Consider the following 14,603-nt stretch of genomic DNA (forward strand, 5'->3'; position numbering starts at 1 on the left):
TATTTGAGTAGTAATTTCAAGAGTATTCACTTTTAAAAAGTTAACAAATTCGGATAAATCGAATCTGGATTTGATGATGTAATAAGAGTCTCATGTACTAGTAACATATTCACTTTGTTTTGTCTTAAAACGGATGTCCATTTATTGCCAATCCGGGAAAAGTAAATAACAATATGGGTTTAGCACTTTCAGACCTACTTGTCACGCACACTCTTCTTTGGCTTCTCTTTATAAAATCAACAAACCCCATAAACATGAATCCACAAAGGAATTGTAAAGAAACTTTATTTGGAGCAACAATATTTCAAAAAATAAATGAACTTCATCTTAATATCTACAATCACTACCAAACTGACATAGAAATGTAAAGAACTCGAATATAAACAACATTCCAATTGTTGAACTCAAATATAAACAACATTTCTTAGATTTGGTATTTTAATTGAGGAGTCGATTTTACGAACATGGTCTAAAATAAAGGGCCTTCATAGTTGGACTTTAGTTAGGCCCATTATAGGCCGAGTTACATTACTTCTAGTTAACCAAAAACATTCACACTTGCTAGTTACTAATAACATCATCCCCTTCCTTTGTAAAGATTAGCGAACTGAACCAGAGGAGCATCTTACAAGACCTTGCGCATCGCACAAAACTTTCACCACCTCTCTCATCGTCGGTCTCCTCGCTGGATCTCTCTCCGTACAACTCAGTGCCAACTCAGTCACCTCAACTATCTGTTCCCTAATATCCGAATTAAGAAGCTCGTCCACGAGAATAGGATCAACAATTGTTGACACCATGTCGTCCACGCTGCTCTTGCTCAACATAGATCTCACCCAGCTTACTATATCAGTACTGTCCGGGAAGGACTTGTCCACCGCTCTCTTCCTAGTAACCAGCTCTAGCAACACAACTCCGTAACTGTAAACGTCTGATTCTCTTCCCCTCACCGTCTTGAAAGCGTTTTCTGCACAGTTTCATGCGTGAGACACAAGAAACAGAGAATATGATTCACAACAAACCAAGCTCTAACAGATTATAAACTGGTTAAATTCTAAACCAAACTATACCAAGTCTAATATGTCTAATGCAGTTTCACGCGTGACAAACAAGAAACAGACGATATCTTTACACCAAACCAAGCCCTTAACAGATTATAAACCGGTTAAACTCTAAACCAAATTATACCAAGTCTAATCTGTTAGGATTTGGTATAGTCTGGTTTGGTATATATTTTAACCGAGTTAGTTACCGGTTTATGATCTGTTAGGCTTGGTTTCTGTTTCTTATTTCTAAACTACACAATACATATTAGACTTGGTGTAGTTTGGTATAGAATTTAACCGAGTTTGTTACCGGTTTTATAATATGTATAGTGCAGTCTTATGCGTGACAAACAAGAAACATATAATATATTCACAACAAACCAATCCCTAACAAATTATAAACCGGTTAAACTCTCTAAACCAAACTATACTAAGTCTAATATTTACCTGGAGCGATGTACCCGGTGGTGCCTGTAACAGTGGCAGTTGAGACCGTTGAGCCATCAAGAAGCCTCGCCAAACCGAAGTCACCAATGTGAGGCTCCAAGTCCGAGTCCATGAGTATGTTCTCCGGCTTAATATCACGGTGAACAATCGGAGGATGACAGTCATAGTGCAGATAAGCCAGTCCATGAGCGACCCCAAGCGCTATATTGTACCGTGCAGACCACTCTAGCACGTCTTCTTTAGGGCTAACACCGTGAAGAACATCGTACAAGCTTCCTCTAGGCATGTATCTATAGAGCATCAACCCGTCTTCTTTCCTCAACCAAAACCCTTCTAACTTGATCAGGTTCCTGTGTCTGACTTTCCCTATCGTCTCGATCTCCCTCATCATGCTCTGGTTGGCTCGGATGTGAGACGCGAAGATGAGTCTCTTCACCGCGTAGACCTCTCCCGAGCCTAAAGAAGCTCTGTAGACAATGCCGTGAGCTCCTCTTCCTATAATATGTTTTTCGTTTAGGTTGTCAGTTGCTGCAAGAACTTTGCTGAGAAGCAAAGACGGACCTTCTTCCTCGGTGAAGACAATAGCATCTTTCTTTGGTCTTTCTTCGTGACCACCACCACGACGGCGTAGGCAGATGAAGACAATAGCAAGAACCAAAACCAACACGAATAAAGAAGACAAGACTGATATAAGCACGATCTTCCACGTGCTGAGACCGCTTTTGCCGTTTCTTGATTGATCTTCACAGTAACTCAACTCGCTATTGTTGCTAATAGGGAAGGAACGAGGAATGCAGAGGCCAGGGTTTCCTAAAAACGACGCCGGATCAGATATCGACTGATTCTTTAACTTCTCAGGTATTGCACCAATGAACTGGTTGTTAGAGACATCAGCGTGTAGCAACGAGGTAAGGTTCCCAAGAACAGACAGAGAGCCTGTCAGCTTGTTGTTGGATACGTTGACTCTTGTTAGTCTGATGAGATCCTTCAACTTATCCGGAAGCTCACCTGTTAATCCGTTTCCACTCAAATCCAAACCGTAGATCAGTTGCTGTAACGAACCAATAGACGAAGGAATCTCCCCGCCAAAAGCGTTTCTACCCATCTGAAGATCCGAGAGCTTCACAAGCTCAGGCAAGAAGGACGGTATACCTCCTGTAAACCGGTTCTCAGTGAGGATCAAAGTAGCCAAGCCTTTCCACGCGCTGTAGCTCGAAGGAACGGTACCGTTTAACTTGTTGAACCCAACGTCAAAACGCTCAAGGTTAACACAGTTAGAGAGCTGAGAAGGAAGAGAGCCTTCAAGAAGATTATTAGAAAGATTCAAGTAACCGAGTCTCACCAAGCTCCCAAGCTCTGGAGGTATCTGTCCACTGAGTTTGTTTCTAGACAGGTTGATGCTAGAGAGGTTCCTAGAGCTCCCAAAGCTTCTAGGGATCGGTCCTTCGAAGCTGTTTGTATTAAAATCAAGAAACGAGATGCTATGATCCTGAGAAAACTCAGGGAGAGGGCCTGAGAGGTTGTTCTCTCTGAGGATGAACCTCTCGATGCTCTTGCAGTGACCGATAGACGTCGGTATCTTCCCGTGGAGCTGGTTAGAGCCCAAGTTAAGCACTGTCAGCTTCTTCCCATGGCATAGATTCTGCGGTATCTCGCCAGTGAGTTTGTTGCTTATAAAATCAATCTCTTCTAAGCTGCTATGCACACCTAAAGCAGATGGTATCTCTCCGTAGAAGCCGTTGTTGAAGAGAGTAACTTTCTTTAGATGCTTTAACTCTGTCATCTCCAGAGGCAGTTCACCTGTGAGGTTGTTTTGATACACCAGGAGCTGAGCAAGACTCGGAATCTTCCACACCTCTATAGGTATCTCACCGGAGAACCGGTTCTCGAAAAGCTCAAGACTGTCAAGCTTCTTGAGCTTCCCTAACGAACTCGGTATCTCTCCTCCAAGCTGGTTGTTGTTGAGCTTTAACATCTTTAAGCTAGTGCAGTTACCAATCTCTGGAGGGAGACTCCCGGAGAGACGATTCTCTGAGAGGTTAATAACAGTGAGCTTCTTCAACATACCTAACGAGGAAGGGATCGTGCCTGACAAGTTACCACTCACAATCACCAGAGCGTCAAGGCTACTACAGTTCCCTAACTCAGGAGGAACACCACCTTCGAATTCGTTGTAAGACAACTCAAAAGTCAGCAAGTTCTTGCAGTTTGCTGAACCGAAACGAACCGGTCCGGTTAAGCTGTTGTTACCAACGAACAAGTCAGTGAGATTCTCCAGCATGTTGAGAGTTTCAGGTAAAGAACCAACCAGCTTGTTCTTGTGCAGATACAGAATCTCAAGCTTACTACAGTTCCCGATAGACTCAGGGATGTTACCAGAGAACTCATTCTCAAACAAACTCAGCTCAAGAAGCTCCTTAGCTTCACCGATACTCTCGGGGATCGAACCGGTTAGATTGTTGTAGTCAACGTGAAGAGTCTGCAGCACCGGGATGAGGAACAAGGACTCAGGTAACTCACCGGTGAGGTAGTTTTCGTAAAGATAGAGATCGGTTACGCTCTTTAAGTTACCGAGAGTGTAAGGGATCTCACCGGTGAACTCGTTTTCAGACAAATCTAGGTAGACGAGTTTGGTACAGTTTCCTAAAGTGGAAGGTATGGTTCCGGAGAAGCTGTTGGTGCTCAGATCTAGAATCTGTAAGCTTCTGAGGTCGCCGATCTCGGGGGATAACTGGCCTGAGACGTTGGAACGGGTGAAGTTGAGAGAGGAGACGTTGTTGGAGTCGTCGCAAGTGATGCCGAACCAGTTACACGGAGTGGCTTCGGGAGATGAGTTTAGCTTCTTCCATGTGGAAGTTACTTCTTTTGGTACATTCTCTAGATGTTTGAGGAGTGAGAGTAGAGTTAGCCCTTCTGAGTTCAGACAAGAGACAGAAACTATGTGGGTGGTGGAGACAAAGAGAATGAAAAGGAAAAGGCTTTCGAATGATCCAAGATTCTTCTTCATCTCCAGATTCAAGAATCAAGAATCATGCAGAAGAGAGGCTAAAATCAAGATTGAAATATTTGAAGCGAAGGAGAGAGAGAGAAAAGGAGAGAGAATGTATAACTGATTATCAATTTGATGTTTGGTCGGTATTGTACAAACGATTGTGAACCTGAAAACGTTCAACGCGTTTTCTGTTTGAACCCCACGCCGTTTCTGGTTCGGTCTTCTTTATTTCTGTTTTCAGACACACGTGCTTTAAAAAGGTGGTCTTCTTTGTTTATTCGATTCTCACTTTGAGAAACGTGAATAATTTGAATATACTAAAATGTCGTCGTTTTTGTTCTTGTAGATGTAGGCCAAAGAAAGTATGAAACCGTTAACAGCAAGAAACGTAATCAGACAACACTTGTTTGGTTAATTAATTGGGATTCCTTTTGTCCGTTTGCAGTTTTGTTTTGGTGGATGGTCACTTGATGGAGCTGTGGGTAGGGTAGGTTTGGGTCAATTATTCAGTTTAGTATATTAAATTCATTGTTTGTAGACAATATCATCGTGCACTATCTGACTATTAAAATGTGATATATGACCTGTATACGCACTATAATTTTCGATTTGTATAGAATATCTAAACGTTAGTTTGAGCAGAACAATTTGATTACTAAAGTTAATATTCTGATTGTATAACAACACTATAATATGTTAACTTTTAACTTTAGATTACGATTTGTTTAAACTGATAACACAACATCCAAACGTTAGTTTGAGCAGAAAATTTTGACTACTAAAGTTAAGACTCTGATTGTATATATAACAATATAATATGTCAACTTTAATTTTAGATTACGATTTGTTAAACTGGTAAGAACATCCAAACGTTGGCTTTTAATATGATATATCACGTGTATAACACTAATATTCAATTTCTTATAACTGATAAGATCATTCAAAACGTCAACTTGAGCAGAACAATCTTACTATTCAACACGACTAAAAGCTTTCAATTTTAAAAACGTAAACTATTACAATTACCTTATAGTTTGGAAAAGTTAGCATGAAACAAGCTTCATAGAAAATAGAATCTCAAACCTATGGAACTTTAAAGGTAAAGACTAGAAACCCATGTGTTCAACGAACTTGATTCCATGCGTTCAACGAACTTTATCAACGAACAACGAACTTAGAAATATAAAAACATTTCCAAACTATCATTTATCACTCTCATAAAACATTTTCTCAAACTCTTTAACAGTGTTGCATATACAATTGTACATATCTCAATCTTGAGAGACTTGAGAAACTTACAAACAAAGTGTGAATCCATGACTTGGCCACTATTAAGTCACGCCAACTAAATGACAAGTCAAGTTCCACATCTTATCCCCACCAAGTTGCTTTCTGCGACATTATCAGTTTCAGACCACTTTAAGCTGCTCTGTTCACATGCAAGAAACACACGAACACACATTATAGACCAATGTGCGAAAAACCTTGTAGCCCTCCCTGCGCCGGAACTCAAGTGAGCTTCCTTTCTCTTCTTGTAGGCCTAGAACCTGTTACAGCTCTTCCTTCGTCTGTTTGCATCCATAATTTCAAACAGAGCTTGTTACATTTTTGTTAGAGGTTGGGTTAAAAGTCTCCATGTCTGGAAAAACCTAAAGCGTCATTGATGTATATATGTAAGAAGGAACAAATAAAGAAGGGTAACTAATCAATGAAAGAAACGAAGGAGATAGATATTTTAACAATGCAAGCTCTCTACTCTCTATATTCTCCTCAACTTTCCAAGGCAGGTACGAAGGAACTTGGTTTCCGTACAACATCCCAGTCCCAGGCACTCTTTCACGGCATGGACTAGAATCAGAAACAGACGAGATGATCGCTCATTGAAACACAGGGAATGAGATCAACTGCAAGTTGTATCCTGAGCTGATAGAAACCCAAATCACCTGGCTTGCTATATCTGCGCTTTCTCAGAGGAATAATCTAACCAGTAAGCTGCTATCTATCTACTCAAATATACAAGTGACTGGGATGGGATCATTATTATCCTAATTAAAGACCAACAGAGGAACAAACTTCAAAAGTTTCTACTCAGATATGTGTTTCAGGCGACATTATATTCAATTTGGAATATGCAAAAGATGGGAGTACTTGAGTAACGAGAGCAACATGGTTTTCAGTTAGTTTTAATTTTAGCTGTTTTCACCTTTTTTTTTCTTCTGCAAAGTCAATTAACAAAAAGCAATGTTATAGAAAAAATTGCTTCGTCCATACAATAAATTTATCATTCTTTACAAATTCTTTGAAAAAAAATTCGTTTGGTCCATAAAATAAAATCGATGACAAAAGGACTAACAAAAATTGTGTGTTCCATATAAAGTCAATGGAAAATTAAACAGTAAAAAATTCCGCTGCCGGGAATCGAACCCGGATTTCAAGGATGCGAACAGCCCCTGTTTGCTCGTTCAAAGAACGAAGGACTGCCCGCTTGAGCATTGAAATTAACCATTGTGCTACAGCGGATCAAGTTGCTTAAGTAATAAGTAAATATTATTTATTTATTAATTTAAACATGAATGGGCTTTAAGAATTGTTACACTAAACTCTCTAATTATCTAAAAAAGATTTTGGGCATGAAGATGATGCATAGAGCCCATAATCGTGGAAGCACCGTAGCCTATTGGTTAAGGTTTAAAGGCTTCTACACCCAGGTCTGGGGTTCGAATCCCAGACTATGCAGTTTATTGCACATTACAGGAAATCCAGGTTTCAAGTCCCGGAGAGAGTGGTTTATTAACCAATTATGCAGACTACAAAGGAAAGGCTTGCAAGAGATCTTCAACATGGTGCAAGTAAATCTGGTCAGGCGTGGATCTTCATAGGACGGCTCAGGTGCTGCAGTTAGGCGTAGGTCTTCATAAGGCAGGTAGTATTGTCGGTTGTCGAATCGTCTATGTAATATTTCCTATATCATAATTGTAAGATCATAATAAATCAGCGTTAAAAAAAAGAGCCCATAATATGCTGACGGTAAAGACGATTACATTCAAGTTTCATGTGTTTACATTAGAAAAACTTAACATAATGGTAGTCCACAGTTGATGCTTCATACTGGGATTGGTCCAAGAAGTTATCTTTCGACTTGGCGTATCCCTGTGGCTCTTGAACAGCCGCATGTGGGAGGATAAACCGAGGAACGGTGTCACCATTGGTCCTCCGGTTCCAATGGCGAACTCGCTGATACAAGTAGTAGGTATTACTGAGGAAGGTGCTTCTCTGGAGGCTGCTTCCAGATACATTCTGTTTTCATCAGAGCTCCAAGATAAAACCCAATTATTAGTGTCTACTGGTTTACTAAGGTTGGCCTGATAGGATAAACCCAATTGTTTTATTCAACTACTTTAGAGATCCACAGGATCAACCTTCAATATCCCTCCCGGGAAGAATCCACAAGCTGCCTTGATGAGATACAAGATGAGCTTGATGACATTTTCTGGATTAGACTTACTGAATCTTTTGCTGTATTTTCCACCTGTAGCATTCTAGTAGTTGATTCTACAGTTAGTCTGTTCATTTATTCATTGGACTCCTCTGCTTAATTCATGTGACAAGAGTATAGCGAGTTCGTGTTTAGCTGATGTAAACATCAGGACTGAGATGTAATAATCAATAGCTGATTTTACTCAGAGTAGCTATTATAATAAAGTTCAAGCCTTGCTCTGTCAGAAAGTAAGGGACATGTTACATTGACTCCTTCGACTTCCATCAACCAAGATGATCCACAAGCCTCGAAATAATATTCACTGGCTCACAAGACTCTACGGATAAGATGTATCCTAGTCAATGAAGCCAAAATGTGACTCGAACATAAACTTTTTAATGCACAATTCAAAAGGAAATCATCTTATTGCAATGGTAAAAGCTAAACACAAAAGAAGGTTTTTATATAAAGTTATAAACAAAGCATATCTCAAAGTGATAAATATACACAAATGCGCCAGTATTAGCAGATAATAGCTGTAACGTTTCCATAAGGACCTCGTCCCAAAGCATATGGTTGTTGATTCGCTGACTCATCCTCTGGCCTTGAGCTCCGCAAGCCTCCTGGACAAATCATCCTCACCGACTTTCTCCTCAGTCGCAGTAGGGATAGCATGACCAGCAGGCTGAGGTAACCCAACAGAGACTTCAAGACCATAGTCATCAGCAACTTGCTGCATCAGGCTGTTGACTTCGCCTTCAGGAGTGGACAATGATGTTGAACCAGCCATAGCGTTCTCCATGAACTCAGCTTGGACCTCCATGTTCACAAACTGCTTCTCAAATGAATCCATAGTCTCTGACATCTTCTGTAGATTGCCTGTTGAAAAGAAACAGAGAACAGATAAGAACCCAATGAATCTACTAGTCGCTCGTGCTATACATTCTTCTCCCTTCAAGCTAGTTTCCTCTTAAACAAACCTTTCTTTCAACCAACAAAGAATCCTGCAAGTCCACATTCACCTAAACCCTAACAACAGACAGAACCAACACTACAATCAAACACATTTTGTCTGCAACAGACAGAACCCCAAATTGCATACAATACAACTCAATGAATCTACTTAGACAAGTCTACTCCGTGATATACATTCTCCTTCCTTCATGCTACTTTTCTCTTAAGACAAAAACTACGCAATTGAGACCAAAAGGATGCTACTTTCCTCTTGGGTTTCCATAAAGACAAAACCCTTCTCTCTACCCAGAAACAATCATGCAAGCCCACAATCACCTAAACCCTAATTAACGATCAGCATGAAAATTCAATAGCGCCTAATGACGATCGACATACCTGTGGCGAGGGAAGACTCGAGGGATTTGACGATGTTGGTCATGGATTTGGTGATGGTGGCCATCTTAGCCTGTGTGTCTAAGCGAGCAACAACAGCGTCGAGGCGAGAAGCGAGGCGGAGGTAGTTCATCTGCTCGCTGCGTTTACGAATAGCGTTCTCGGCGTAGATCCGAGCTCCATCCATGTTTCCCTTCTCGATCGCCTTCTTCACCTTGAGTTTCTCTGCTTTCTCTTCCTTCTCGCACTTCCTTGACTGCCTTTGGAGAGATTTTGAGGTGAATTTGAGGTCGAAGATTTGGTTCATTAGCTTATCTGTGTTACCCATGTTGATCGATTTTTCTCTACACGTCCTCTGGAATTCGATTGAGAGAAAATTAACAAACAGAGGATTAGAGTTTTCTTCGGATTTGGGAAAAAATATCTCAACGCGTTATGGACCAAGAAGATGAAGAAAGCAGAAGGAATCTAATTAAGTGGGCCCCGTCAAGTTTGGTTTTCTTAAATCTGATCGGACTTAGCCGGTTCAATTTAAACGTGATTGTCGGTAGTACCCGGTTTAACATTGTATCGATTATAAACGGCGGTTACTGACACGCGCGCATGATTAGAGAAAAAGAAAGAGGCACACGTGTCAGTACTGACTAAGCACCTTCCGATGGATGACTCATCATCTGCGTGCCAACTCAGTACGAGCAGCTCCTTTTGGCATGCATGTAACTGTTTTCAAACTCAATCCAAATTTGGAAACCAAAGCTTTGTCTTTACCCTTTTCTAGAAACGTTTCTTGGAGCTGACGTAAGAATCAAGAAGCCGAACTAAACCCCCCAATCTTATTTTTTTTGAATTATACAGAGGTATCCTGGCCCCACAGAAGTGATCCAGACTAGTCACGTGTTGCCACGTGTCGGTCCTCTGTCCTCTGTCCCTGGCGTGACTTTTAACCCCCCAATCTTATCGTGAGGGATAACTAGAGATGTGTCATAAAGTCGATGTTGTCGTGGAGTTTTGATATTTTTGTTGTACCCTGATCCTCCTTTATAATCCAGAAGCTGTAGAGAGCTAAAAGTGAGAAAAAAGGTAGAAACTTCAGCTACTGAGCGACGTTCACGAAGCAAAATACAAGGAATCTCGAAATGAATGCGAACAATGGAGAGGAGCGAATCGTTCACGAGGTTGCATTGGTGCTTCCTAAGAGGACCCGAAAAGAAGAAGAAGAAGACTGTGTTGAAGTTTTGGTGACTGAACTAAAGAAGAGAGGGATGGTTGTCGATAGAGACGTTGGTCTCGCAGATGAGTTTCTCAAGGTCGGTCTTTCTTACAGTTGTGAAAGTCTCTATATTCAGTTCTTCCTCTTGTCTTTTCATGCAAAAGTACTGGTCTCGAAAATTTTGATTAATAAGCTTGCTTAGTGGTGCCTAGGATTCGACAGGTAGAATACCTTTTGCTATCAGGAGAGTAACGTGCGTTTAAATAACTAGAATTAAAGTATTGCTTTCAGGTAGCAGCTCCTTTGGAGACTTTGGAAAGTGCAGCAGCAGAGCTTCATATACGTAAACCTACTCGTCTTGGTATATATCTACCTGGTTTCTTGTACTAATAGCTTAATTTGACAAATGAACATCTGCTACGTTGCAGCATCACAGATCTTCTCTTGTCTTAATATTTGATGGTTATCTCTCATCTTCAGGAATGGATCTACCCTTTGAGGTGCAAGGGTCTGAGGCTTTCATTCAGCAACCTGATGGGTCACTGTTCAGCTGGTTTGAACGTTTTCGTTGCTACCAACACCTTCTTTATGGAATTGTAAGTTCTGACACACTCCAACTATGTTAATAGTTTATATTATGTATCTCCTATACATGTTTCAATTGCTCAAGTGTGTCATTTTACAGTGTTGCTGATTCACTACAGAACAAATCAACTGGTATTGAATATTATACAGGTAAATTGTTATGGACACGACGTTACACTGAAACTTGACGGAAGAGAGCTTTGTTGGGCACCAGAAGAATCATTAGTTAGAAAGTTGGAATCAGAAGGCGTCATCAAACAAATGTTTCCTCTTCACGGTATGCTATTTAATATACCTTGGGTTACAAGCTGTCTAGACTCTTAAGTATGGTTTAAAATTGACATTTTATCTGTAGATGAACTCAAGAGGAAAGAACTTCTCCGAACTTGGGCTTTAAACTGGTGGAACTTCACAAATCAACCAATTGATAAGATCTACTCTTACTTCGGTGCAAAGGTAGTCACACAGAGAAACCTAAGCTTTCTATATACATGTTGTAACAGAAAGCTTTTTGTGTAGAAACTCATTAAATAGAAATATCACAGATTGGAGTCTACTTTTCCTTCTTGGGAATGTATACACAGTGGTTACTTTTTCCAGCCTTACTCGGGTTTATAGTCCAGATGGTTAATTTTGGGTAAGTTCTAAGTCCACCTATTACAAGCTCTTTAAGTAAAATACTAGACATGCAGGCTCATCCATCATGCCTTGTTTCAGGTCATTGCAGTATCTTGTTCTCCCAAGTTTCTTTGTCATTACAACACTCTGGGCTGCCTTGTTTCTTCAGTTCTGGAAACGTAAAAACGCTGCTTTGTTAGCTAGGTAGGTTTCCCCTACACTGATGCTAACTTATTCAACAGTTTAGATTCTCTTACCAACTAGTTTTTTTTTTTTTTTTAGATGGCAGATAAACTGTTTAGTTGGTCCCAGTCAAGGATATCGATTTCTCGGAATGGAATGGAGCTCTCTTCCGTTTCCAAAGGAGCTTACAAAGAATCTAGGGAATGAGAAATTCAAAGAGAAGGAACCATATCAAAGATATGAATGGTTTGCTTATCGCAAGAGGTTTAGTAATGATGTTTTTGTTATCATAAGCATTATCTGCTTCCAACTCCCATTTGAGCTAGCGTATGCTCATACTTACGAGATGATCACATCCAATATAATAAAGTGAGACCTTACTCATTTAGTTCTTTACCAGCCCTTTGTGTTAGCAATTTTTTCCATGACAATTTCTTTATTACGGTTTCAGGTTTGTTTTGACAGCTGTCTACCTTCTAATCATTCAGTACCTCACGAGGTTGGGAGGCAAAGTGGCTGTAAAGCTGATAAATCGAGAGATCAACGAGAGTGTGGAGTATCGAGCTAACAGTTTGATTTACAAAGTAAGGGACAAGGTTATTTTTGTGTTCATCGTTCCTTGTTTCTAATCATTGCTATATTGCAGGTTTTTGGGCTCTATTTTATGCAGACTTACATTGGTATCTTCTACCATGTTCTGTTACACCGGAACTTCACGACACTACGACAAGTATTGCTCCTACGGTTAATAATCTCCCAGGTAACAAGAAGATGGATGCCGCTTTATTACATACTCTACTTTGAAAATGTTTATACCAACATATGTTTGAGACTCAACTTTCTTCAGGTTTTCTGGACCTTTATGGATGGTTCTTTGTCTTACCTTAAGTACAGCTACAGAAAGTTTAGAGCTAGGTACACCCTTTATTTCATTCATGCACCCAGTGTCAGGAATCTTGAGAAATACCAAAACTACTTTTTATTTTTCCAGGAAGAAGAAGAGAAGTGAAGGTGGACCATCAACAGGAAAAATACAAATAGCCTCAAGAGTTGAGAAGGAATACCTCAAGCCTACATATTCAGCAAGCATTGGTGTAGAACTTGAAGATGGGCTATTTGATGGTACTTAAGTTATCAAGTGTGATTGATTATGTTAAGATGTAGCCTAAAATGTGAACTTGTGCAGATTCACTCAAGCTAGCGTTGCAGTTTGGAATGATCATGATGTTTGCTTGTGCCTTCCCTCTTGCTTTTGCCCTTGCTGCAGTGGTAATAATTAACATCTTTTCAACCAATTTCATGTTTGGCTTTTGGATTTTCTGTTGAATATAAGTTGGTGTACAGAGTAATATAATGGACATAAGAACAACTGCTTTAAAGCTATTGGTCACAATGCAAAGGCCTTCTCCTCGTGCTGCTGCAACCATTGGAGCTTGGTTAAACATATGGCAGGTGACTTGGCCAGCAAGAAAAATGAGCTTTATCATGTACTGCTATTTTGATCTCGCTGCACTGAGTGCTTTTTTTCGTGTGTTTCAGTTTTTAGTTGTAATGTCTATATGCACAAACTCGGCGCTCTTGGTATGTTTATACGACAAAGAAGGAAAATGGAAGATGGAACCAGGGCTGGCTGCCATTCTCATCTTGGAACATGTACTCTTGCTTCTGAAATTTGGACTCTCTCGTCTTGTCCCTGAAGAGCCTGCTTGGGTTAGAGCCAATCGTGTGAAGAATGTGACACAAGCACAAGACGTTTACAGTAAACAGCTCTTGAGAAGCAGTTCTAGTGAATTTGCCTCCATGGTAAAACCTGAACAAGAACAACAGAAAGAAGACTAGAAGCAACCTTGACTTGAATATATAGAACCAACGAACATCGAAAAGGTTTTTTTTTATGTGACAGTTTGATCTTTTGTGTGCGTCCTTTTTTTGCATAAAACATATAATGATATCTTGAATACTTGTATAGACAGAAGATCAATCTCCTGTTTTGTCTGTAAATACGTTGAACTATGAGGAAGTCAGTTTTAATATACATGTTATAATCATGGGTTTGAACTTTAGGAAGAACGGCCTCCTAATATATTAAATGTTTATGTTTTTCCATCATCAACAAACAAAAGCTGTCCTATATTTTCTATCCTTCAGAAAAGTTCATTAACCAAATCCTTTTGTAGTACACTTAAATAAATTTATAAAACTCATAAAATTTTCTCAAGGACAAAACAAAACTCAATAATCATGTTTTACTAAAGCAGAATGCAAAAGGAATTCAGAATCATCATCATGACATCCCTGGAAGGTAAACACATTCTCAGACCACTCTATGCATCCTTGAACCATCTTGTGACCCCAAATCTCAATTAAAATCTGTGCACACCAAATCTCAGTTTGACATTCCTCAGCATAATAATTAGTCTTCCACCAAACTAAAACTCTCTGGTCTTGGCCAGAGTTGGTCACCGAAATTAGATAATTAGAGGATATTATTGCTTCAAGTCCCACAACTTTACTCCACCAATTTAATCCACCGCAACTTAGTTCACCACCGCAACTTTGTCAACTGATTATATTAAAAAGGTCCAACAAAGTTTACATGATTACAATCGAAGTAGTTAATCTCGATGGTAAAAAGAGCAAAAAAGAAAGCAATACGATAAAACAAAGTATAGACATGGTTACATGGAGAGTTTTGCT

General features: G+C 39.9%; 3 protein-coding genes and 1 long non-coding RNA gene across 4 annotated transcripts; 2 read left to right on the forward strand and 2 right to left on the reverse strand.

Annotated features, from left to right (window-relative positions):
- Window positions 1-369: 369 nt before the first annotated feature.
- LOC103830768 (leucine-rich repeat receptor-like protein kinase PEPR1) lies at window positions 370-4,723 on the reverse strand. The gene is made up of 2 exons (XM_009106584.3): window positions 1,494-4,723; window positions 370-967 (listed from the first exon to the last, which is right to left on the reverse strand). The coding sequence occupies exons 1-2, from the start codon at window positions 4,498-4,500 to the stop codon at window positions 600-602; spliced, it is 3,375 nt and encodes a 1,124-aa protein (XP_009104832.1). The 5' UTR covers window positions 4,501-4,723; the 3' UTR covers window positions 370-599.
- Window positions 4,724-5,442: 719 nt separating this feature from the next.
- Window positions 5,443-8,441, forward strand: LOC117126647. Its single transcript, XR_004449346.1, has 2 exons — window positions 5,443-6,398; window positions 6,646-8,441. It is a non-coding gene; the product is annotated as an uncharacterized LOC117126647 (long non-coding RNA).
- On the reverse strand, window positions 8,342-9,726 carry LOC103830769 (ESCRT-related protein CHMP1B). Its single transcript, XM_009106585.3, has 2 exons — window positions 9,314-9,726; window positions 8,342-8,842 (listed from the first exon to the last, which is right to left on the reverse strand). Exons 1-2 carry the CDS (start codon window positions 9,636-9,638, stop codon window positions 8,556-8,558), a joined length of 612 nt encoding a protein of 203 aa, XP_009104833.2. The 5' UTR covers window positions 9,639-9,726; the 3' UTR covers window positions 8,342-8,555.
- LOC103831450 (anoctamin-like protein At1g73020) lies at window positions 9,726-13,802 on the forward strand. Its single transcript, XM_009107335.2, has 16 exons — window positions 9,726-10,135; window positions 10,256-10,617; window positions 10,812-10,881; window positions 11,001-11,116; window positions 11,256-11,382; window positions 11,461-11,561; window positions 11,651-11,742; window positions 11,823-11,927; window positions 12,006-12,275; window positions 12,358-12,490; window positions 12,553-12,666; window positions 12,754-12,821; window positions 12,898-13,028; window positions 13,093-13,175; window positions 13,251-13,358; window positions 13,446-13,802. Exons 2-16 carry the CDS (start codon window positions 10,447-10,449, stop codon window positions 13,743-13,745), a joined length of 1,989 nt encoding a protein of 662 aa, XP_009105583.1. The 5' UTR covers window positions 9,726-10,135; window positions 10,256-10,446; the 3' UTR covers window positions 13,746-13,802.
- Window positions 13,803-14,603: the final 801 nt, after the last annotated feature.

The sequence above is a fragment of the Brassica rapa genome, chromosome A07, assembly GCF_000309985.2.
Source record: "Brassica rapa cultivar Chiifu-401-42 chromosome A07, CAAS_Brap_v3.01, whole genome shotgun sequence".
NCBI classification, from domain to species: domain Eukaryota; kingdom Viridiplantae; phylum Streptophyta; class Magnoliopsida; order Brassicales; family Brassicaceae; genus Brassica; species Brassica rapa.